Raw genomic sequence first — 25,794 nt, forward strand, 5'->3', positions numbered from 1 at the left:
CGGGGCGCGTTCCGAGGAAATTGGGGACTCGAGTTTCCCGGGAAAGAGGCGCCGCCCGAGACGAGCAAGAGTGAACGGGGCCACCCTGAGGGGACCCGGGCGCACCCCGCGCCTCGCTTTGACCTTGGCCGGGGCAGGGAGGGGCCCGGCCCTTGTGGGGCAGCCGCCGCCCGCCAGAGGGGGCAGCGGCGACCAACTTGCAGAACTTGGCGCGGGCTGGGGCGGCTCCGGCGCCTCCTCCTCCCGCTCCGGCCGCGCCTCCTTCTCGGTCCTCCTCCTCCGGTCCGCCGCCGCCGGCCCCGCTGCGCGCCCAGCCCTGCCCCGCAGTCCCGCACGCCGCCGAGTCGCTGAGCCGCTGTCGCCGGACGGGACGGGCCCGGCCCAGCGCGCCCCCCGAGCCCCGCCGCGGGCATGGGCGCGCTGGCCCGGGCGCTGCTGCTGCCGCTGCTGGCTCAGTGGCTCCTACGAGCGGCCCCGGCGCTGGCCTCCGCGCCCTTCACGCTGCCTCTCCGGGTGGCCTCGGCCACGAGCCGAGGGGCTGTGCCTACCCCGGGGCCCGGACCCCCTGCTGAGCCCCGCGCGGACGGCCTGGCGCTCGCCCTGGAGCCCGCTGGGGGTGCGGCCAACTTCTTGGCCATGGTGGATAACCTGCAGGGGGACTCTGGCCGCGGCTACTACCTGGAGATGCAGATCGGGACCCCCCCGCAGAAGGTAGGTCGGTGCGCGCTCGCCAGCCCTCTCCGACCAGGCGCCCTGCAGCCGAGGGCTTCTGGGGGACTTTTGGGGGCGCCCAGCTGTGCCTCCCCCGCAGCTTAGCGTCTCCCATAAAGCAGCAGCAGCTGTCCCCGGAGAGAAGATCTTGGGGACCCAGCGGGGCTCCAGGTCGGGAGTCGGGGCGCGCGCACTCGGGATGCGGAGCTGCCCAGCCCCCGGCGCAGCTGGGGTGCGTGTTTCCGAACTTGTTAGCTCTTCCTCACCATGTGCCTGCAAGGCGAGAGACCTATAACTTGCCTCTAACGGCATTGCCCCTGGCGAGCGACACCTCTTTTCAGCGAAGAGACTGTTTGGTGGGCCCAGGGAGCGATGCTGCTGATCCGGGGGAAATCACTTTGCGCTAATATTCCCACCCCCACCCCCGTGCTGTCTCATCGCTCAGGAGGCTCGTGGCCAGCCTCCAACGGCGCAGTACCCCTTACAAGGGATTCTTGCTTTATCTCAGCTCAAAGTAACGCTGTCTTAGCAGGCTGGCTCGCTGGCTGCCGGTGGAAGGAGCCGTGCTTCCACGGCGCCACTTTGCTCTCTCCGAGTTGGCTTGTCAGTTTCCTCCGAGCTGCCCAGCGGCTCCAGGCTGCCCGGGTCCTCAGCACTGATGGAAGAGTCTATGCACGTGTATGGAACGTGCTAAATGCAGTAAAGGGACTGGGAAAAAACATGGGCTGAGTCAGGCTTCCGGAGACCAAGTGGTCTCCCAATGACAAATTAAAATCAAACAGCGATCTTATCCTGATTTTCAGTTATTAGCACTTTTTTGTAGCAAGAAACCCATGTGCCCAGGCCCGGTCATTTTAAGAAAAACCAAATCCTAGGAGTAGATTTGGCTCCCCTCCTCCTTCCAAACTACTCAATCTGTGATTTCAAGTCAAGTTTTTCTTATCGATTGAATATGCTGTCTGAAGATGCTTTATTTTTATTTTTAACATTGTCATTTGGTTTTTAATTCAGCTGTGATTCCTCCATAAATAGCACATACTCATGACTTCGGTGTAATTCTAATTAAATTATTCAAGACTTTCTTAAGAGGAAAGACATGCCATGCTAATCTCTTTAAAAAAAGAAACCCCACTGAATAACTTCTATACTTGTTTAATTAGTTGAAAAGAAAAAAGCCTTCAAAAATGTATTGCGGCTCAAAACTTTGATTCTGGTTGCCTTTCATCTAAGGGCTGTTTTTGGCATCTCCGGTGGAGGATGGCTGGGGGGCAGTGGGAAGTCGAGGGGGAGGGAGTCAGCTGACAAAGCTTAACTTGGCCAGGAGAGGTTGGTACTGGTGAAGGCCACCACGTGAGATCATGCGCTGGCAGTGAGAGTCTGGTACATTTCATTTTTCAGGAGATTTCGCTGAGATATTGAGGGTGAACCTCTCTTGTGGCCCAAGGATAATCTTTTGGAACAAATAATCATTACCACCTGGGAATGTGTGTCTTGATGTTTTGAGTGGAAGAGAATTTTTTCAGCTATAGCAACCTACTCCAGTATTCTTGAGTGGGAAATCCCTTGTACAGAACTGAGTGACTCAACAACAAAAATTAATCTGGGCAATGTGGGTCCTGACACCCAAAGTTCAGTTCAGTTCAGTCGATCAGTAATATCTCTTTTCGACCCCATGGACTGCAGCACACCAGGCCTCCCTGTCCATCACCAACTCCCAGAGTTTACTCAAACTCATGTCCATTGAGTCGGTGATGCCATCCAACCATCTCAACCTCTGTTGTCCCCTTCTCCTCATGCCTTCAATCATTCCCAGCATCAGGGTCTTTTTAAATGAGTCAGTTCTTCGCATTAGGTGGCCAAAGTATTGGAGTTTCAGTATCAGTGCTTCCAAAGAATATTCAAGACTGATATCCTTTAGGATGGACTGGCTGGATCTTCTTGCTGTCCAAGGGACTCTCAAATAATAGTTTGTCTTTATTAATTAGTCCAATCACCTTTACTCTAAAATGACGAAGTTTATTGAATTAAGAAGAATGCATTGAGTATCTTATGCTGCTGTCTTTACTGAGGCCAAGGAAGTAGTTCATTCAAGGTTACTTCTCAGTTATACATTCTCATGTTTCCAGGGAAGGCTCTTTTTAACAATCCAGATTTAATTTTTACATTTGACGGGAAATGAAATATTCTGTGCCTTTTCCTTGGCCTGATTTAGTAATAAGCTGCTTTATAGCAGTATTCATGTGTGCTCATTCCAAATGCCTACTGTAAACTCTTAGGTGTTAATGACAAGTAAATCAGAATTCATTCTGTCTGCCTCCTCCTGAAACATCTCAGACCACTAACTGGGGGTCTATAACAGGCAAGAGGGGGCAGCTGTAGGTGACTTCTGAACTTAATGGAAGTTTTTCTGCTCTGTTAATTGCCAAGAGTCCTGCATATATGCTCTGCTGATTTTCTGAAGCCTAAAATAAAACTTGCTTAGGTGGAGAGAAAAATGGAGTTGTAGATTCAAGAGAATCTTTTGAAAATGAAGGGATAGTCATGGATCATGTGGAGGGCTCCCCTTGTGTTACATGCCTTACAGGTGCCTTCCCCAGGAATCCTCAAAAGGGCCCCAAGTTCTTACCCCCATCTAGTAGACAGCACAGCTGAAGCTTGGAGTTGAGTGGCTTTCCCACGGCAGTGGGACAAGGCAAAAGCAAAGCTCTAGAAAGCAGCACAAGTTGAACCCAGGCCATTGGACTCCAGAACCCAAGTTCTCAATGACCTGGCAAACACTGGGTCCCTTCACTTCCTCCCTTCTGACTTATTTTCTTTGGTTTTGGGCCACTTGTTTTTCTCATCAACCAGAGATCCCCGAACTGTGCACCCTCAGATATTAGGAACTTAACATATGACCCAGACTGGACTCTCCCAGACCCAGCCACCTCTCCGTGCATCCCCTTCCTTCAGGGTGATGCTCAAGCCTCGGCATCCTGAATAATTGGATCCAGGTGTGCGTGGGAGAGAACGTACAAGAAGATTCAACAGGAACCAGAGCCCCATGCTCCTTGCTCTCTCCTGGGAAAGGCTGGGAATGTGCTCAGTCCCTGGGTGCGTTAATCAAGAGCTGGGGTCCCTCTTTCAGCCTGACACCCTTCCAAGACATCACAGGCGTCCACCCGGAAGCACGTGTGTGAGCAGCCCCACGTTGGCATGGAGATGAGAGCTGGGGCTCTGATACCATTACATGACTTCCTTCTAACAGGAGAGAACCAGCAGCTGCTTGAACCATGTAATTTGGTCTTATTAATAATAATAATGGTGTTCTAAAGTGATTATAATTACAGCAATTTCCATTATTTTTTTTAAAAAGACTTTCATGCTGACACAATAAATCCAACCAGAGAAGCTAAAGGTCTGAGGCTTTGTACCTGGTAATGGCTTCAAAAAGCCTTTTGGGTTTCTGTTGAAAGATTTTCTGTCATCTCCACTAATATGGATAAAACAGACAGCAAAGTGATTTTGGGGTTTAAACATTTGAAGGTAAAGAGCTCACGAATTATTAGGGGATGCACATTTCAATCATAGCACATGGGCTCATTGGCTTCTCAGTTCACAGTTACCTGAAAGACTTTGGACTGAAGATATGATATATCCTTCATATACAATTTAAAGGTATGCCTTTTTCAGAATAAGCCACCCAGTGTCCCCAGATTACATTAAACTCACTTCAGGGGAGGCTGGAAAAAGGCCAACAAGAAGAAATTTGATGGAGCAAATTGAGAAGGTAAATGACTAAAGACAATGAAGCCAGGATGGATGACTCGCCTGGAAAGAGCCAGAAACCAAAACTAGGTTCCCACTAGCTCCTTGAGGTGGGGGAAGTTGCCCTTCCTGAGCTTTGGAATAATAATTCAACATCAAAGGTCTCCTTACAGAGGACCGTGAAATACCAAGCCCAGGAATCTGCTCCAAACAACTTGGAGAGGCAGAATCTGAGAAATTGTTAACGACTGTGTATTGATAGCTAACCTTGATTTCAGGCTGATTGGGTGCTGAACACCACGCTAAGCATTTTGCCCAGATTACCTCATTCTTACTCTCACCAGCCCTGTGAAGTACGTACGGTTGTTTGAGTCGGTTTTCAGATGGGGAAACTGAGGCTCAGAGAAGCCAGGTCATTTGTCCGAGGCCACGCTGGTGAACAGCTGGGCTGACTTTAACCATCAGGTCTACCTGGGTCCACAGTCTGAAGATTTCACTGCTCTGCATGCTGCTATTTGAAATGCAGTGACTTCCCCTGCCCTCCCGGCCCCACCAAAATGTTTGTTTATTTATTTGGCTGCACTGGGTCTTGAGGCATCAGGGATTTTTAGTTACAGCATGTAGCTGTGGTGTGCAAACTCCTCGTTGTTGCATGCAGGATGTTCAGTTGTAAATCTAGTTCCCTGATGAGGAATTGAACCTTGGCCCCCTCCAATGGGAGCATGAAGTCTTGGCCACTGGACCACCAGCGAAGTCCCTGCAATGACTTTTGTTTTTAAAGAACCACCTTCATTTGCCTGTGAATGACTTGGGCATAGTGGGAAGCACCCTGGAGCCACTGCCGTGTCCTGGGTCCTAGTGATATTTCATACGTGACGATGGGCAGGTGACAACCTCCCTGTGCTTACCCTTTCCCATTGGTTGATAATATTTTAAGTTTTCCGCAGCTGCTGTAATGGAAGAACACAAACTAGGTGACTTAGAACGATAGAAACGTACTCTCTCACAGTTCTGGAGGCCAGGAGTTCAAAATCAAAGTATCAGCAGGACTGCACTCCCTCCAAAGGCTCTGAGGGTGGATCCTTCCTGCCTCTTCCAGCTGCTGGTGGCTCCAGGCAGTCCGTGCTGTTTCTTGGCTCCTACTTGCATCCTCCCATCCCTTCCTCTGTCTTCCTGTAACATCACTCCCCCACCCCAGACCCCTTGTGTGTTTCTATGTCCAAATCGGCCTCCTCTTATGAGAACAGCAGTCATTGGATTAGGACCTGTCCTGACCCAGTCCAACCTCGTTGTGGCTTGATTTTAACTCTCAAGACAGGTCATGGGTTCAGGGTTTTAACATTTCTGTTTGGTGGTGGTTCAGGGGGACACATAATTTAATCCACTCAAGTTCATTCTAAGTTTATCATTCTGTGGATCTTTTTCCTTTCATTCTCTCCCATCTTTTAATTGCCTATTATTTTAATTTGGAATTCAACTGTAATTTTCATCAAAGGCCACAGCACATGGTGGTTTTGGCGCTATGTTGACACAGTCTGTGACACGATATTGCACTGTGGGACAGGGCAGGAGGTCGAGGAGGGGAAGGTTTGGGGTTATTTTCTGTATTTCATTGTCCTTTTCCTCACTAGAGAGTAATCACTTAAAATTTTAAAATGCCTCTTGTCATGTTGCATTAATTCCAGAATTGCTGGAATCATTGCATAACCTGGGAAAAGCCCACTTAGGCAGGCTCCGATTACTGGTGTTTAAATACCTATGACTCACAGATACTCATGCTGTAAGCTTGCATTTCATGTCATAAAGACTTTGGAAGGCATCTGTCCTCCCCTTTCAATGGAATCTATGATACGAAATACACATGCTTTTCCGTGAAGCATCCACAGCCCTTTCTTGACTTCTGCCTGGCTTCCTGTGTTGTCAGAAGGTGGCTTGACCTCCTCTGGGCTTCCTGTTTGCTCCTAGAATGATCGCTGAACCCAGTGTAGCTAAAACCAAAAGAGGAAGGTCTAGTTGAGCCACTGCTATGGTTGATTTCTTCTCCACGGTGGGCTGTGTCCACAGTGGACTGTGTTGGACTTGAGGAGAGGACTTTAGAGGTGACACTATTTTCCCTTCCCCGTGGGGTGGAGCAGAACACCTTGGGGTTTATTTTATGTCTCAGACACTGAAAGGAGCAGGTCAAGCCTTTGGATTCAGGGTCCCCCTGGGCTGAGGTTGGGGGTCATGGCTGCTGACTCTCGCCCCGGCCCCAAGCAGAGGGCAGCAGAGGGAGGCATTGGGTCTTATCTGATGGTGAGCAAGCCACTGCTCCCTTGAGCCTAAGAGCCCCCGTTTAGGATGAACAATGGGCCTTCTGCATACACTTGGCTCCCCTGCCATCTGTCACAGGTCCCTCCTTACACTCTCTCTGCCCTGCCTGCCCAGCCCAGGCTGGATGTTGACACTGGAATCATTGTTCGATAGTGACACTAGATACCACCTGGGGAATGGAACACACCTGTGAGGCAGGTGGATGGCCCACCTGGGCTTCCGTGCCTTGTGCATACATCACGATGGTGCAGTGCGAGTAGGGCTTCCCAGGTGGAGCTACTGGTAAAGAATGTGCCTGCCAATGCAGGAGACTTAAGACACGCAGGTTCAGTCCGAGTTGGGAAGATTCCCTGCAGGAGAGCATGGTAACCCACTCCAGTATTCCTGCCTGAAGAATCCCATGGACCGAGGAGCCTGGTAGGCTACAGTCCATGGGGTGACAAAGAGCTGGATTGCACACACACACGCAGTGTGAGTAAGGGTGTGTGTGCCATATTCCGGGCCATTTCCCAAGCTGTGGGAAATGTGTGTGTGGCACACGGTTAGACTGGCTGTCACGTGGCTTCCGTTCCTCATCTCCTGGCCCAGATGGACTATTTGACTTTTTTTTTTAATCTATCACTACTTAATGAAAAATAGTGTTTTTTGGTTTTTTTTTTGCTTTTGGAGTTCTCGAAGAGTAAAGAGACTATTGGAGGGATGACATCACTACAGGAGAGAAACAAAGCTAGTAGGTTTGTTTCTGAGTTAATGCTTGCTGCCCTGCACAGGTATCAGGTTGCGTGTTTCTGAGTTTTATTATACGGTGCATCATATACCTGTATGTGGAAACACACAATCTCAGTCCTGCCGGTTTAGGAAGATGAAGAGGACTGTCTGCAGTGTTAAGGGGTGGTGCCCTGGGCTGGCTTCATCGTAAAGGGCAGTGGGAACCTCTCACTCCATCTCACACTCGTCTGAGGACGCACAGGAGGATTTATACCTGGCCCTCCTAAGGACCCCGCAGGCTCAGATGGTAAAGAATCTGCCTGCAATGCAGGAGATGCAGGTTCAATCCCTGGGTCAGGAAGATCCCCTGTAGAAGGGAATGGTTACCCACTCCAGTATTCTTGCCTGGAGAATCCCCATGGACAGAGGAGCCTGGTGGGCTATAGTCCATGGGGTCACAAAGAGTTGGACAGGGCAACCCACTCCAGTATGCTTGCCTGGAAAATCCTATGGATGGAGGAGCCTGGTAGGCTGCAGTCCATGGGGTCGCTAAGAGTCAGACATGACTGAGCAACTTCACTTTGACTTTTCACTTTCATGCATTGGAGAAGGAAACGGCAACCCACTCCCATGTTCTTGCCTGGAGAATCCCAGAGACAGGGGAGCCTGGTGGGCTGCCGTCTATGGTGTTGCACAGAGTCGGACACGACTGAAGTGACTTAGCAGCAGCAGCAGCAGAGCAACTAACACAATAGCAGGGACCCTGTAGACCTCCAGCCCACCTCAGCCCTGTGCTGGATAAATGGCCTTCTTGGGAGGGGGTTGAAAACTGCTTCAGTTTGTCTGCCCTGCCAACCCTGTGCCAGAAGCCCAAGAGAACAACCACAAAGCAGCCCCTTCAGAAAGTGGCACCGTGGGGGGAAAGGGTGGAAAGGATCGAATCCAAGTTTTCCAGGCAGCCTCAGGGGAGCGGGATAATCAGCTCTGACTCCCTTTCAAGGCAGGATGTGCTGCCGGAATGGAATTGGTAAGCTGCTGCTTTGTGAAGGAGGTGTGGATCCCCCAAGCCGCAGAGGGAACGTTCAGAGCCATCTTTGCTACATTGAGCTGTCTCCTGGGGAAATTCATTAGCTTTTCTCAGCCTGACAAGCCACCGTCTCCCGCTTGTCAGCCTTGGGGAATTAGGCGTTTCTGGTGCTGGTCCCGGAAAGTCTGCTCGCCAAATACTGGTGTGGATGAGCAAGTTCTCCAGCTGCTCGGGCCTCAGTTTCCTCACCTGTAAATTAGGGGATTGGACTGGGGGACCTGAGATGCCTTCTAGAAGCCCCAACACTCAGTGATTATAATCTCTTTTGTTTGTGAGCCCTTCCGATAGCTCTAATTTTCAGCAGCTGCTTGCAGGTGCGTCACGTGGGGTCTGTGAAGATGCGGAACCTGGTTCAGGCCATGGGAAGCAGGCAGGCCGCGTGGTGCTGGTTGGAAGGCCAGAGCCGGAGTTCTTACTTTGTAAACCAGCTGGCCACGGGGGGCGGGGTGGGGACCAAACACACCTGGCTGTTGTTGTTTAGTCTCTCAGTTCTGTTCGACTCTTCTGCAGCACCATGGACTGTAGCCCTCCAGGCTCCTCTGGCCATGGGGTTTTTCAGGCAAGAATACTGGAGTGGGTTGCCAGCTGCTACTCCAGGGGGTCTTCCCGATCCAGGCAGATTCTTTACCACTGAGCCACCTGGGAAGCAAGCACACTTTGTAGAGTTGGTTAAAAATTCAGATTCCCAAGACCCAATCCAGACCGACTGGACAGGACAGTCTGCACCGAGGCCTGGGAGTCTGCCCTGGATTGCATCTCCCACCCCCGCCCCTTCAGTGGCTGGCCTGGTCTCAGCCCTGGGATGCTGTTTGCAGGCCGTGACAGAGACAGTCTCCTCTGCCATGTGATTTCCTGAGCGGAAGCAGCAGGTTCTTTATTCTTCCTGAAGCCTGGTTGGTTAAGTGTGAGGTACCGCTAGTAGTAAAGAACCTGCCTGTCAACACAGGAGATGTAAGAGACATGGGTTCAAAGCCTGGGTGGGGAAGAAAAGCCTGGATGGGGAAGATCCCCTGAGGGAGGAAATGACATCCGACTGCAGTATTCTTGCCTGGAGAATCCCATGGAAGAGGAGCCTGGCGTCCATAGGGTCCCAAGGAGTCGCATATGGCTGGTTACTTAGCACGAGTGCTGACTGTTTAGGAAATCTCTACCTCCAGAAAGTTGTGTTCCAGACGCTTGCTTGCATTTGGCAATTTGGAAAGGTGGTATGCACTTTCTGCAGAGCAAGAGCTCTAAAGCCCTGCTGTTCAAAATTCTCTGTGCTGACTTCGTCCTTTTGAAATTTGCAGTCTGTCCTGAGCAGTAATTTGTAAATCAATGAAAATGAATTACTAGGAAAATGAAAGTTTAAGAGACATACACATCTAAGTGCCATATTTTAGATGATAAGATTCTGCAGATGTTCCACTTTTCTGTTTGCCAAAGTTTCTGGGGCTTCCTCACCCATCCTGTGGTTACCTTGTTGCCAAAATGTATCCATTTGTTTGTTTGATGGGTGCCACCATCTGGGCACTCTTCCAGCACAGATAAGAAATTGTTACAATTGGTTCTAGTAACACTTGTTTTGCAGCCTGCTGTCTTCAAGAGGATAGTGGTCATTTTCACTAAAGCAGAAATTTCCTGGGCAGTCCAGTGGTTGGGGATTTGCCTTCCCATGCAAAGTTTGCAGGTCTGATCCCTGGTCACTAAGCTAAGATCCTACATGCCTTGGGGCCAAAAAGCCAAAATATAAAACAGAAACAATACTGTAACAAATTCATAAAGAGTTTAGAAATGGTCCACATCAAAAAAATTCTTTAAAAGAAAAAAAAAAAGGAAATGTGAGTGATGTGAGTGTTGGCTTCTGGGCTTCCAGCCCTCTCAAAAGGTGCTGGTATCGAGCTTTATATCAGAGGTAGCAAGTAAGTCTAACTCAGTTCAGTTCAGTCGCTCACTCGCGTTGACTCTTTGCGACCCCGTGAATCGCAGCACGCCAGGCCTCCCTGTCCATCACCAACTCCCGGAGTTCACTCAAACTCATGTCCATCGAGTTGGTGATGCCATCCAGCCATCTCATCCTCTGTCGTCCCCTTCTCCTCCTGCCCCCAATCCCTCCCAGCATCAGAGTCTTTTCCAGTGAGTCAACTCTTCGCATGAGGTGGCCAAACAAAGTATTGGAATTTCAGCTTTAGCATCAGTCCTTCCAATGAACACCCAGGACTGATCTCCTTTAGAATGGACTGGTTGGATCTGGCAGGTCAGGTCACAGTCTGGGAAACTGTCCTGCAGGGGTCACTGGGCAATCCATGGAGATATTTTTAAGTGTAGTCAGTTCAGTTCAGTTGCTCAGTTGTGTCTGACTCTTTGTGACCCCATGTATTGCAGTACACCAGGCTTCCCTAAAAAAAAAAAAAAAAAAAAAGGCTTCTCTGTCCATCACCAACTCCTGGAGCTTATTCAAGCCCATGTCCATTGAGTCCATGATGCCATCCAACCCTCTCATTCTCTGTTGTCCCTTCTCTTCCCACCTTCAATCTTTCCCAGCATCAGGGTCTTTTCCAATGAGTCAGTTCTCATCAGGTGGCCAAAGTATTGGAGTTTCAGCTTCACCATCAGTCTTTCCAATGAATATTTAGGACTGATTTCCTCTAGGATGGACTGGTTGGATCTCCTTTCAGTCCAGGAGACTCTCAAGAGTCTTCTCCAACACCATGGTTCAAAAGCATCAATTCTTTGTTGTCAGTTTTCTTTATAGTCCAACTCTCACATGCATACATGACTACTGGAAAAACCATAGCTTTGACTAGATGGACCTTTTTTGTCAAAGTAATGTGTCTGCTTTTTAATATGCTGTCTAGGTTGGTCATAGCTTTTCATCCAAGGAGCAAGTGTCTTTTAATTTCATGGCTGCAGTCACCATCTGCAGTGATTTTGGAGCCCGAGAAAATGAAGTCTCTCACTCTTTCCATTGTTTCCCCATCTATTTATCATGAAGTGATGGGACCGGATGCCATGATCTTAGTTTTCTGAATGTTGAGTTTTAATCCAGCTTTTTCACTCTCTTCTTTCACTTTCATCAAGAGGCTCTTTAGTTCTTCTTCACTTTCTGCCATAAGGGTGATGTCATCTACCTGTCTGAGGTTATTGATATTTCTCCTGGCAATCTTGATTCCAGCTTGTGCTTCATTTAGCCCAGCATTTCACATGATGTACTCTGCATGTAGGTTAAATAAGCAGAGTGACAATATACAGCCTTGACATACTCCTTTCCCAATTTGGAACCAGTCTTTTGTTCCATGTCCAGTTCTAACTGTTGTTTCTTATTCTGCATACATATTTCTCAGAAGGCAGGTAAAGTGGTCTGGTATTCCCATCTCTTTAAGAATTTTCCACAATTTGTTGTGATCCACACAGTCAAAGGCTTTGGCATAGTCAGTAAAGCAGAAGTATATGTTTTTCTGGAATTCTCTTGCTTTTTCAGTGATCCAACGGATATTGGTAATTTGATCTCTGGTTCCCCTGCCTTTTCTAAATCCAGCTTCAACATCTGGAAGTTCATGGTTCACGTTCTGTTGAAGCCTGGCTTGGAGAATTTGAGCATTACTTTGCTAGCATGTGAGATGAGTGCAGTTATGTGGTATTATGAACATTCTTTTCATACTGTTCATGGGGTTCTCAAGGCAAGAATACTGAAGTGGTTTGCCACTCCCTTCTCCAGTGGACCATATTCTGTCAGACCTCTTCACCATGACCCCCCCGTCTTAGATGGCCTCACAGGGCATGGCTTAGTTTCACTGAGTTAGACCAGGCTGTGGTCCGTGTGATTGCCTTTCTTTGGGATTGGAATGAAAACTCACCTTTTCCAGTCCTGTGGCCACTGCTGTGTTTTCCAAATTTGCTGGCATATTGAGTGCAGCACTTTCACAACATCATTTTTTAGGATTTGAAATAGCTCAACTGGAATTCCATCACCTCCACTAGCTTTGTTCGTAGTGATGCTTCCTAAGGCCCACTTGACTTCACATTCCAGGATGTCTTGCTTTAGGTGAGTGATCATACCATCGTGGTTATCTGGGTCATGAAAATCTTTTTTGTATAGTTTTTCTGTGTATGTACTCTTGCCCCCTCTTCTTAATATCTTCTGCTTCTGGGATGTTTTTGGCTGTCACAATTTGGGGGGTGACACTGGCATCTGGTAGGTGGAGCCCAGCAATACACAGGACAGGCCCCTCCCCCAACAAAATATTATCTGCTTCCAAAAGCCAGGAGTACCAGGGATCTGAAATCCTGGCAACTCAGCACTGCAGCTCAGCAGGCCTGTAGTGACTGCTCAGAGCAGTAGGGAGACTGTCTGTCAGAAGCATCCGTGTGGGCCGGAGCGGGCTGTGGCAACAGGCCTGTGCTTGTGGGTCTCTTGATTGTTGCAATGCCGTCTTGTTCCTAATGTCCTAGTTCTTGCCAGATGCTGTAAGGCACTTCTAACTCAAGTGCCTGGGGACTGAAGAGATGAGAGAATCTTGAACTAGATTCAAAGGATGAGCATGATTTATTCCTTCATTTGGCATATTTATTACGCACCTACTGTATACCAGGCCCTATTCCAAGCCCTGAGATGTGACAGTCAACTCCACCAAGACAGCCCTTGTTTTCCTAGGATCTATGTGCTTATTGAGAAGATAGATTGTAAAGACAGTAAACAGAATGTTTGGTGATGGGCTTGGATAAAGACCCCTTTCGAAAGGGGGCCCATGTTCCAGGATGAAACCAGACAGGTGAAGGCTGTGGCCGGAGAGCACACAGCACCAGCGTCCTGGGCCGTGGGGAGTCACTCTGATGTGCCTGGTTTTTGATGCAATTCCTCATTCATCTGTTTTGTTTTGTTTTTTTTTTAAGAGAAATTTCTTGTTTTCTTTATTGTTAACAAAATTTCCTCAGAAACATAAAGTTTTGTTTTTTTAATTTTTATTTTTTAAAAGTTTTTAATTGGAGTATAATTGCTTTGCTGTGTAGCACAGGGGGCTCAGCTGGGTGCTCTGTGATGACCTAGAGTGTTGGGATGGAGGAGGTGAGCTTGAGATGGAAGGGGTATATGTATGTATGTATGTATGTGTGTGTGTGTATATATGTGTGTGTGTATATATATATATATATATATACATATATATATATGGAGCTGATTCGAAGAGCCAACTCATTGGAAAAGCCCCTGATGATGGGAAAGATTGAGGGCAGGAGGAGAAGAGGGTGACAGAGTATGAGATGTTTGGATGGCATCATTGACTCAATGGACATGAGTTTGAGCACACTCTGGGAGATAGTGAAGGACAGAGAAGCCTGGTGTGCTTCAGTCCCTGGGGTTGCAAAGAGTCAGACACAACTTGGCAACTGAACAACAGGAAGAGCTGATTCACCTTCATCTGTTTTTATTTTTTTTAATATAAATTTATTTATTTTAATTGAAGGTTAATTACTTTACAATATTTTATTGGTTTTGCCATACAACAACATGAATCCACCACGGGTGTACACGTGTTCCCCATCCTGAACCCCCCTCCCTCCTCCCTCCCCATACCATCCCTCTTCATCTGTTTTTTAATTGTGCTTTGAGATTCAATTCCATTAGAACAAAGGCCTTGCAAAGTGTGAAAACATGCTTTAGGCCAAGGGTGTGCAGGGTGTGAGGAGTTGGGGGCGGGTAGTTAAATATGTGGAGGAGAGTTTCTGAGTTAGAAAGGGAAGTTAAACTCAGGGTGCCTGAGAGGAGGCAGGGTGCAGGCAACCACTTAGATGGTGCCTTGGGTTGGGTTCCCTTGGAAACAGAGAAAGGATGTGAGGTGGGCCTTGGGTTGGGTTCCCTTGGAAACAGAGAAAGGATGTGAGGTGGGCAGTTCACTCGAGAGGTGATTCCAGGAATGGTGCACAGAGTTTGGGGCAGTGCGGGGAGGGGAAGTGTTGGGAGGGAGAGGTTACAGGTGTGGGTGGTGGGCTCAGTCCCCCAGGATCTCTTGAGAGGGAATGGTGCCTAGACTCAGCTGTTCCAGTTGAAGGGAGAGGGAGCTGGGCATTTATCGCCCACTCCTGTGGGTCCTGGGTGAGGGCTAACAGAGGTTGCGTTTGTGGTCCTGCAGCCACTGGCAGAGAAGCTGTCAGGCCGTGTCCCAGGAGGCTTCAGAGCCATTGGCATCAGCACAGTGTACTGTGGTCACTACATCCCTCCTGCCTGTAACCAAGGCTGGCCCAGGCTGGGCTAATATGTGAGGAATAAAAAAATGATTATTCTCTACCACCAAATGCACTTAAGAGCATCATTTTGGCTCAGGAGTCACAAAGCAGAGTTTTAAAGCTCTGCTTCCCCAATCCTAACTTCCTGGAGTGTTCTAGAATCTAACTCACGAAAGCCTCTGTGAGTCAGTCCGGAGTGAGCCATTGCTGTGTGTACTTTGAACTTTTTTCTGGAAGAGGAAGATGTGACTTGTAAGCACTGGGACAAAATGGTTGGGGGGCAAAGGGAGATTTTGTTTGAGTTTAAAAACAACCACAAAACTTCCTTTGAAGATCAAATGCTCTGAACATAAGGATTTTCAAAACCCTTTGAGTGGCCGACGCCGTGTGATGTGGAGGAGTGGGGCTGCCAAGGTCACGAAACTGCCAAGTTCCTGGTCCACGGACACTGACATGTCATCTAACCCATAACCACGTTCACCCAAGGGTGGCCCCCATGTGTGTTTAAGAATTCCCTATGTGACCGTTTGCTTATAGTCTCCATAACATCAATTCTCCAGTATACACAAATTGCAAAAAATATCAAATGTTTTCTGTCATCCTTTGATCAGTAAGTGTATGTGCATTTTGGCTCATTCATCCTGTAAGACGTGACTTCCATTACCCCTCCTCCTTGCTCACTCCACCCAAACAGGAGACACTGCAGTGCCCAATGACTGGGCTGTTGGTAGAGGAGGGATCCTTACCTTCCCCTCCATGTCTGAGTGGGCACTGCAGTTGGAACCAGCTCCTCTCTGCCTCTTTGAACGCTCACTGTCCTAGGCTTATTAACCATGAGGCTGGCTGCAGAACAGAAATCCCAGTATTTATGTTCAGGCCTCCAGGAAGGAAGGGACCTGCTGAACCTCAAATCCGGGCCTCATGCTCCAACCCAGATTCACCAGAGGTCTGTGGGGGGCGGTTCTGGGGGTCAGCACAGCCAGTGGTCACTGGTAGTCACTTATTTCCTGTGGCTCCTTTGGTTAGCACCACCTCTGAGCTGCACCCAAGAGTGAGTAGAGAAACTCAACTTTTTTTCTTTATTATTGAAGTATAGTTGATTTACAACATCGTATTAGTTTCAGATGTACATCATAGTGATTCAGTATTTTTTACATATTATACTCTGTTAAATGTTATTATAAGATAATGGCTATAACTCCCTTTGCTATACAAAATATATCCTGTTGGTTATCTATGTTATACATAGTAGTTTTTAATCTCTTAATCCCCTTCCCTGATCTTGCCAATCCCCACTTCGCTCTCCCCACTGGTAACCCCTAGTATGGTTTCTGTATCTGTGAATCTGTTTCTGTTTTGTTATATATATTCCTTTGTTTTGTTTTTTAGATTTTACATCTAAGTCATATCATGCACTGCTTGTCTTTCTCTGGCCTATTTCGCTAAGCATGATAGTCTCTAGGCCCCTCTCTATTGTTGCAAATGGCCAACCAAATTTCATTCTTTTTATGGATGAGTAATATTCTGGTGTATGTGCGTGTGTGTACATACATATGTATACACACATACCATATCATCTTTATCCATTACTTTGTTGATGGACATTTGAGTTGCTTCTCGATCTTGGCTTTGGTAAATAATGCTGCTATGAACATTGGGTGCTTGCACCTTTTCAAATTACAGTTTTTGCTTGCTTTGGACATATGCCCAGGATTGGGATTGTTGGATCATATGGTAATTCTGTTTTGTGTTTTGAGGAGCCTCCATACTGCTTTCCATAATGGCCATACCAATTTACATTCCCACAACAGTGTACACAGGTTTCCTTGCCTCTACATCCTTGCCAATATTTGCTACTTGTAGACTTTTTGATGAGGGCCATTCGAGCAGGGGGCTTCCCTGATAGCTCAGTTGGTAAAGAATCTGCCTGCAGTACAGGAGACCCCAGTTCGATTCCTGGATTGGGAAGATCCACTGGAGAAGGGATAGGCTATCCACCCCAGTATTCCTGGGCTTCCCTTGTGGTTCAGCTGGTAATGAATCTGCCTGCAATGTAGGAGACCTGGGTTTGATCCCTGGGATGGGAAGATCCCCTGGGGAAGGGATAGGCTATCCACCCCAGTATTCCTGGGCTTCCCTTCTGGTTCAGCTGGTAATGAATCTGCCTGCAATGTAGGAGACCTGGGTTCGATCCCTGGGATGGGAAGATCCCCTGGAGAAGGGAAAGGCTACCCACTGCAGTATTCCAGCCTGGAGAATTCCATGGACCCTATAGTCCACTAGGTGGCAAAGAGTCAGACACGGCTGAGCAACTTTCACTTTCACTTTCATTCTAGCAGGTGTGAAGTGATATTCATTGTGGTTTTGCTTTGCTTTTTTTTGATGATTAATAATGCTGAGCATATTTTCATGTGCCTTTTGGCCATCTATATGATATCTTTGGGAAAATGTCTATTCAGGTCTTCTTGCCATTAAAAAAATGTTTATATTGAGTTGTATGAACTGTTCATATATTTTTGATATTAACCCCTTGTCATAGTATTGACAAACATTTTCTCCCATTCTGTAGATTGGCTTTTCATTTTGTCAATGGTTTCCTTTGCTGTGCAAAAGCTTTTAAGTTTAATCGGACACTATTTTTTTATTCTTGCTTTTATTTCTTTTGCCTCAGGAAATAGATCCAAAAAAAATACTGCTATGATTTATACCAAAGAATGTTCTACTTGTGATCTCTTCTAGGAGTTTTATAGTTTCAGGTCTTACATTTACAAAAACAGTCTTACAAAATAGTCTTTAAACTATTTTGAGTTTATTTTTGTATATGGTGTGAGGAAATAGTCTAATCTCATGTTTTACATGTAGCTGTCCAGTTTTCCAAGCACAACTTGTTAAAGAGGCTGTCTTTTCTCCATTGTGTATTCTTGCCTCCTTTGTCATAGTTTAATTGACCATAGGCATAGGTGCATTAGTTTATTTCTGGGCTCCTTATTCTGTTCCACTGATCTGTGTGTCTGTTTTTGTACCAGTACCACACCGTGTTGATTACGATAGCTTTATAATATAGTCTGAAGTTTGGGAGGGTGGTTCCTCCAGCTTTGTTTTCTTCTTAAGATTGCTTTGACAATTAGGGGCCTTCTGTGATTCCATCTGAATTTTAGGACTATTTGTTCCAGTTCTGGGAAAAATATCATGGGTATTTTGATAGGGGTTATATTAAGTCTGTAGATTACTTTGGGGAGTATGGCCATTTTGACAGTATTAATTCTTCCAATTCAGGAACTCTGGATGTCTTTCCATTTCCTTTGTATCATCTTCAGTTTCCCTCATCAGTGTTTTATAATTTTCAGAGTATAGGTCTTTCACTTCCTTGATTAATTTTTTCCTAGGTATTTTATTCTTTTTGATATAATTTTAAATTGGATTTTAAAAACTTTCTGCTAGTTCATTAGTGTATAGAAAAGCAGCAGATATTTGTACATTAATCTCATATCATTCAACTGTGCTGAATTCACTCATTAATTCTAATAGTTTTTGTGTGTGTTTACTTTAGAGTTTTCTACATAAAGTACCCTCAGAGTCTTGAAGCTAGCTTTACATTACCTTTTGCTTTGATGCTCTTCATAAGCCTAATTCAATTGTGATTTCTTATTTTTGTATGTGAATTAAATATGAGATAAGCAAGAGAGTTCCAGAAAAATATCTATTTCTGCCTTATTGATTATGCCAAAGCCTTTGACTCTGTGGATCACAATAAACTGTGGAAAATTCTGAAAGAGATGGGAATACCAGACCACCTGACCTGTCTCTTGAGAAACCTATATGCAGGTCAGGAAGCAACAGTTAGAACTGGACATGGAACAACAGACTGGTTCCAAATAGGAAAAGGAGTACGTCAAGGCTATATATTGTCACCCTGCTTATTTAACTTCTATGCAGAGTACATCATGAGAAATGCTGGGCTGGAAGAAGCACAAGCTGGAATCAAGATTGCTGGGAGAAATATCAATAACCTCAGATATGCAGATGACACCACTGTTATGGCAGAAAGTGAAGAGGAACTAAAAAGCCTCTTGATGAAAGTGAAAGAGGAGAGTGAAAAAGTTGGCTTAAAACTCAACATTCAGAAAATGAAGATCATGGCATCCGGCCCCACCACTTCATGGGAAATAGATGGGGAAACTGTGGAAACAGTGTCAGACTTTATATTTTTGGGCTCCAAAATCACTGCAGATGGTGACTGCAGTCATGAAATTAAAAGACGCTTACTCCTTGGAAGGAAAGTTATGACCAACCTAGATAGCATATTCAAAAGCAGAGACATTACTTTGCCAACAAAGGTCCATCTAGTCAAGGCTATGGTTTTTCCAGTGGTCATGTATGGCTGTGAGAGTTGGACAGTGAAGAAAGCTGAGCACTGAAGAATTGATGCTTTTGAACCGTGGTGTTGGAGAAGACTCTTGAGAGTCCCTTGGACTGCAAGGAGATCCACCAGTCCATTCTGAAGGAGATCAGCCCTGGGATTTCTTTGGAAGGAATGATGCTAAAGCTGAAACTCCAGTACTTTGGCCACCTCATGAGAAGAGTTGACTCATTGGAAAAGACTCTGATGCTGGGAGGGATTGGGGGCAGGAGGAGAAGGGGACGACAGAGGATGAGATGGCTGGATGGCATCACTGACTCGATGGACGTGAGTCTGAGTGAACTCCGGGAGTTGGTGATGGACAGGGAGGCCTGGCGCGCTGTGATTCATGGGGTCGCAAAGAGTCGGACACGACTGAGCGACTGAACTGAACTGAACTGAAGTGTGATATTATTAGACCTGGTATTCTGAAACTTCATGGTGGTGCGTCTTGTTTATGCTGGAATTCTTGGTGTGTCTCTTCAGTCTAGAATTTCATGCCATTCAGTTCTGACAAATTTTTTTGTAACTATTCTCTCTTTTGGACCTCCTGTTATCCAGATGCTGCTCCTTTCTGTGTGGTCTCTCCTATTTCTGATCTCTTTGTCTTTTGATTCTACATTCCATATTCATTTCTGCTATCTTAATTTTCAAGAGCAGTTTCTTTTCCTCTGAATGTTTCTCTTCTGGATGTGTCCTATTCTTGTTTCAAAGTTGCATTACTGTGAGAAAAATTGTGATTTTTTTTGAAGTTTTCTTTCGTCTTCCTGCCTTGCCTCTGTTTCTCCTGGGCTCCCTCTATCAAGGTGTTTGTCAGTGTCTCTATATCTCACCTAGAGGCTTTCCTGGTGATTGTGGCTGTCTTTTCATATTTAAAATAGAAACATTACGAGCCTGATTGGAAGTTAAAGTTTGTGTGTACACAGAGTATGGGGAATATTCCCATTATGTGCATCTGTGTGTAGTTTTTGAAAGATGGCAATGGTCATGATTCTGTTTCCTGACCTGTGGCAGTGTATTTTCAGTTGGGTGATCAACCTGAAACATCTTCCCAAGTCTTCTTTCTCCAGCCTGAATCTTTTCACTGTCACTTGCTTTGTGACTAAGGACACAGCTATGAATAGTGGGACTTTAAGTGGTTTCCTGGGGGATTTCAGGGGCAGTGTGTGTTTTCTGATAAGGGTGGCAGGTGTGGCCAGGATTGTAATTTCTCCTCCTTCCTGCCTTTGATAAAAATACAAGACTTCTAAAAGGGTTAGCCAAATTCTAACTTTGAACAAGAGGTCAGGGGTAAAAAAGCAGAGATCTGACACTGACTTTCCCTGGGATGTTGATCTACTACCAACTATTTCAAAAGACTTCTTGATTTGGAGAAAAATAAACCCCTACTTGTTTGATCCACTCTAAATCTATAGTTTGCTGTTTACTTGCAGCCAAAAGCATTCTGAATGATGCATCATCATCATCTTACGTTTTGTTATTGTTGTTTAGTTGCTAAATCGTGTCCAACTCTTTGTGACCCTATGGATTGTAGCCCTCCAGGCTCCTCTGTCCATGGGATTCTCCAGGCAGGAATACTGGAGTGGGTTGCTGTTTCCTTCTCCAGGGGATCTTCCTGACCCAGGGATTGAATGCTGAGTCTCCTGCTTGGCAGGTAGATTCCTTACCATGAGCCACCAGGGAAGAAGTTTGGGTGGTGGTAAATTGTAGCTTAATAATAATTAAAAACTAGTTTAAGACAATTTGTCCTTCTTTTCCTTTCCTTGGACTCTTCAAAGAAGAGAGGGGCAAGTCTAAAAATCTTGTCACTACCGTCTTTATTGCTGGTATGGACAAGGTGCTTATTTTCAGTGGGCACGGTGTGCCCCTGTTACAGGAATCTAGACCTTAGTCACCGCAGAAGGACCCCACCAGAGAGGACCCCCAGAAGGAGTTTGTATGTGGTGTCCCAAGGGTCAGAAACTAAGGCCTGTGGACCAAATCTACTTTTTTCTAAATAAGGTTTCATTAGAATGCAGCCATGTGATTGTTCACATGTTGTCCAGGGTGCTTTCTTGCTCCAGTAGCAGACTTGAGTGCATGAAACGGAAAGCATATTGTCAAAGAGTGAGATGTTTACTACCTGACTCTATGTGGAAAAAGTTTGCCAACCTCTGTGTCAACTGTCAAGTGCTAGAGACTAAGGAAGGAGTAGTAAGTGGCCAACGGGCTAGCAGTGGCTCTGCCTACACCAGGAAGCTGCAGGTGGGAGTCCATGGTGGGGGTGGAGAGGAGGAGACAGTGGTTCTGAGGAGACCCCTGCGTGTCTACATCAGCCACATTCAGAATCTGCCAACCATGAAGCCAAACAAGAACGTTCGTGCCCATTACCTCTCCACTGCCTCTGTTTCAGTCCTGGAAAAATCAGAGGCACCTTTGTAATCAAAATGGGAAAATAGAAACGAATAGAGATAAATCCAGCCACACCTCCCCTCCCCCTCTAAACCCTGAGCCTAAGGCAGGCCCTTAAGGGTGCCAGACAGAAAATTTGATGTTAAACAGGACAGGACTTATAATACCTAAAAATAAATGTATTGCCACAAAGCTCTTAGAAAAACGTAGCTTCGGCCAAGATTTCATTCAAGGATGGGAAAGAGCAATTTACAGAACTCATTTGAAGGCATTTGTGTTACAATAGAAGTTTCTATTAAAATGCTACTCCATCCTACAAAAACCACAGAGGAGAGTTTGGAAATGATTAGGCAAATTCATATGTGTTTGCCCTTTGACTCAGAAACCCACTCCTAGGAATTTACACAAAAGATGTTGTTCAGTCGCTAAGTTGTGCGACCCCATGGACTGAAGGATGCCAGGCTCCTATGTCCTCCACGATCTCCCAGAGTTTGCTCAAATTCACGTTCATTGAACCAGTGATGTTATCCTCTTCCTCTGCCTACTTCTCCTCTTGCCTCCAATCTTTCCCCGAATCAGGGTCTTTTCTAATGAGTCAGCTCTTTGCATCAAGTGACCAAAGTATTGGAGCTTCAGCATCAGCCCTTCCAATGAATATTCAGGGTTGATTTCCTTTGGGATTGACTGGTTTAATCTCCTGGCAGTCCAAGGGACTCTCAAGAGCCTTCCCCAGCACCACAATTTGAAAGCATCAATTCTTCCACGCTCAGCCTTTTTTGTAACACAAAAGTTACCTTCGGCAAAACTATGAAAAGTAACTCAAGGCTGTTCTTTGTCATGTTGCTTGTAAAAGCAAATGATTGGAAATGACCCAAATGCTGCTGGGAAGGGGGCTGGGGGTGTGAACCATGGCACTTCTGTCCATGGAATGGGAGACAGCAGCATGCAGACAAGGATGCTCTTAAAACCTCACGTGAAGACAACAAGGTGGAGAAAAGAGAGGGCAGGGCGCATCTAAGCAAGTGGGTCCAGATCACGCAGGTACCTCTCTCTAGAGACTGCCCAGGACAGAAATCTCCAGTGATGGGCAGACTCTGCAGCCAAATGAGCATGTACTCTGCTCTCTGGCATGTGCTGCTTACAGCTGCTGCCACCATTTTCAGGCTGCAGTACATCATCAGCCTGGTTTGTTTATGAAAACAAGACCTCTGACGACGAATTACTTGCTTTTATTTCCCAGAAAGCCACAGTTCCAGATTTCCTGACTTTTATTGCAACTCCAAGTGTCCATCAGCAGCATGCCTTTAATAGATATTGAAAGAAATAATGAATATAATTAATAAATGCCCTTAAGGGGATATTTTAATCCTGAGTTGGAAACAACCTTTCAACAGGAGCTCCTGCAATGGAGAGTCTTTTTGAAGATGATTTTTCTTTTTATGGCTGTGCTGAGTCTTTGTAGTTGCTCGAGGAGGTCTCTAGTGGTGGTGCGTGAGCTTCTCATTGCAGTGGTTTCTCTTACTGCAGAGTACGGGCTCTAGAGCACAGGCTCAGTGTTTGAGGTGCACGGGCTTCGTTGCCCCGTGGCATGTGGAATCTTCCCAGACCAGTGATAGAACCTTATTACCCATGCATTGGCAGGCAGATTCTTATCCACTGTGCCACCAGGGAAGTCCAAAGATAATAGTTTTAAATGTTTCCATCATGATTTGATTTCTACTACCAAAAGTGATATAAGTTTGCTACCTATAAAAATTGTTTGGAATAGTTAACCTAGAAACTGAATTTCCTACCTGGGTAAAAATCTTGCCGAGAATTTCAGCTGTTAAAAGAAAAAACGACCCACTAGAGATAGGTTGTATGTTCTGGTTAGTTTGTTGGAGCTGCTGACTGCTGTTAGGGAAGATGAAAGTTTACCATTCATTGTCCCCATTTTACAGATGAGTAAGAAGAGGCACAGATATTCCCAGTGTTGAGGCAACACACTGCATGAGGCCAGAGCCAGGATTTCAAAAGTGGTGGGCTATTCCCACACCCTGTGCCCTGAACCACTTTACCATGCCGCCTCTTAGCATGTAAGTTAGAGGTATATTCACATATAGGGATTGAGTACTCAAATATTGGGCTTCCCTGGTAGTCCAGTGGTAAAGAATCCACCCGCCAATGCAAGAGAGGCAGATTTGATCCCTGGATTCGGAAGGTCCCCTGGAAAAGGAAATGGCAACCCATTCCATTGTTATTGCTGGGAAATCCCATGGACAGAGGAGCCTGGTGGGCTCCAGTCCATGGTGTCACGAAGAGTCGAACACTACTGAGTGACTGAGCATGCAAGATCAGATATATTTTCCTGGATGGGGCGGTTTATCCAAAACTTTCTGGAGTCACTAGTCTAAGTATTCTGGAGCCTTGTAAGGGACAGTGGACCTGATTTGATTCTAGAGGAACTGCCCACTGCTGAGCTGAGCCAAGGTGTCTGGTCCTCAGCCAGTTCTTGGAAAAGCACAGATGCTCAGAAAATAGCCTTCATGCGTCCACTGACACTTGGCCTTCTGGAGAATGGACTGGCTGCCTTCTCTAATAAGCTCATCCGCCAGGGCAGTCCCAGAATAGAATTAGACATTGAAAGCTTTATCTAAACCATAAATATCAACTCCCAGTGGCAGTCTGTGTGTGCTTATTTCCCTCACTTTCCAACTAGCCAAGAGGAGTTACACCCTTGAGTTTTAGCAGTGCCCACTTGTTTTATGCAGTGCTGAAGAATTGATGCTTTTGAACTGTGGTGTTGGAGAAGACTCTTGAGATCAAACCAGTCCCTTGGACTGCAAGGAGATAAAACCGTCAATCCTAAAGGAAATCAGTCCTGAATATTCAATGGAAAGACTGATGCTGAAGCTCCAAACTTTGGCCACCTGATGTGAAGAACTGACTCACTGGAAAAGACCCTAATTCTGGGAAAGATTGAAGGCAGGAGGAGAAGGGGGTGACAGAGGATGAAATAGTTGGATGGCATCACTGACTCAATGGACATGAGTTTGAGCAAACTCTGGGAGATAGTGAAGCGTGCCGCAGTCCATGGGGTCGCCAAGAGTCAGACACAGCCGAGTGGCTGAACAATAGCAACAACTTTTTCATGGGCCAGTCTCAGAACTCAAGGTGACATCTGCTCCTCTTCTTCGGCCTTTGGGTGTGGGGAGGTGGGTTGGCTCCACAGCCCGCTCACCCCATTCCTTCCTGCTGCCAGTCCTGCCCTCCCCACGCCGTCTTCCAGTGGAAGCCAGAGGAAGGAGGAGGCAGAGGAGGCCGACAAGGAGCAAGGTGCTGGGGATGCATCTTCGAGTGGTGGGGGTCCTGCCCAGTACACAGCATGAGGCATCTGATGTGGGCACCCAGATGAAAAGGCATCATCCAGGGACTCAACGGGCAGGGAGTTTTCCAGGGATGGTCCTTCTCTCCTTCATCAGGGTGGCCAACATCCATAACTGCACGGCTCAAACTCCCCTTTCTTCTGGTTTCTGAGTGGGTTCCTGACTTGCCTTCAAGCCCAGATGGGAAGGTGCCCCTGTCTATCCTTCCAGGCTGGCCCTGCATCCAACCTTCTCCCAGGAAGCCTGGACCAGAATCCCCTTTCTTGCTGGGCTCTGGGGGCCAGGATATCAGCATGGCTGGCGATGATGACAGTGAGAGTGAAGCTTTGTTTAGGAGTCTGTTGAGTGTTTAAATACAGGCTTTGGTTTGGTTGGTTTGTAGTGAACAGACTGAGCTACAGAGACTTAGCCAAGTTTCCCATCCGTCTTCACCACCATCTCCTCCTCCTCTGGATATCAGTGTTCTCATGCCCACAGGGGCTCAGATCGACACTGTGAGAACTGCAGGGTCTCAGGGCCTTATCCACGAACTGTGCTGGCCCAGTCCCTGTTATTAGCTGAACTGTGTCCCCAAGACTCATACATGGGAGCCCTGACCTCCAGGGACCTCAGAATGTGACTGCACGTGGAGATACAGGGCCTTTAAAGAGTGATAAAGTGAGGCTGTCAGGATGGCCTTGATGCCCTCTGACTGGGGTCCTTTTAAGATGAGATGAGGATACACAGAGAGATGTTGGGGAGCCCATGCATAATGGGATGACCATGTGAAGGGGTAGCAAGAGGGCTGACATCTGTGAGCCAAGGAGAAGGGCCACAGGAGAAACCAGCCCTGCTGGCGTCTCAGACCCCAGCCTCCAGGACCGTGAGATCAG

At 46.7% G+C, this 25,794-nt stretch overlaps 1 protein-coding gene across 1 annotated transcript in view; it reads left to right on the top strand.

Annotated features, from left to right (window-relative positions):
* Positions 1-411: 411 nt before the first annotated feature.
* BACE2 (beta-secretase 2) overlaps positions 412-25,794 on the top strand; it is a 105,551-nt gene continuing 80,168 nt past the window's right edge. Inside the window, exon 1 of the mRNA NM_001206062.3 lies at positions 412-711. Within this exon, the coding sequence (NP_001192991.1) occupies positions 412-711 (300 nt within the window). The remainder of the gene's footprint in view (positions 712-25,794) is intronic.

The sequence above is a fragment of the Bos taurus genome, chromosome 1 (assembly GCF_002263795.3).
Source record: "Bos taurus isolate L1 Dominette 01449 registration number 42190680 breed Hereford chromosome 1, ARS-UCD2.0, whole genome shotgun sequence".
In the NCBI taxonomy this organism is placed as follows: domain Eukaryota; kingdom Metazoa; phylum Chordata; class Mammalia; order Artiodactyla; family Bovidae; genus Bos; species Bos taurus.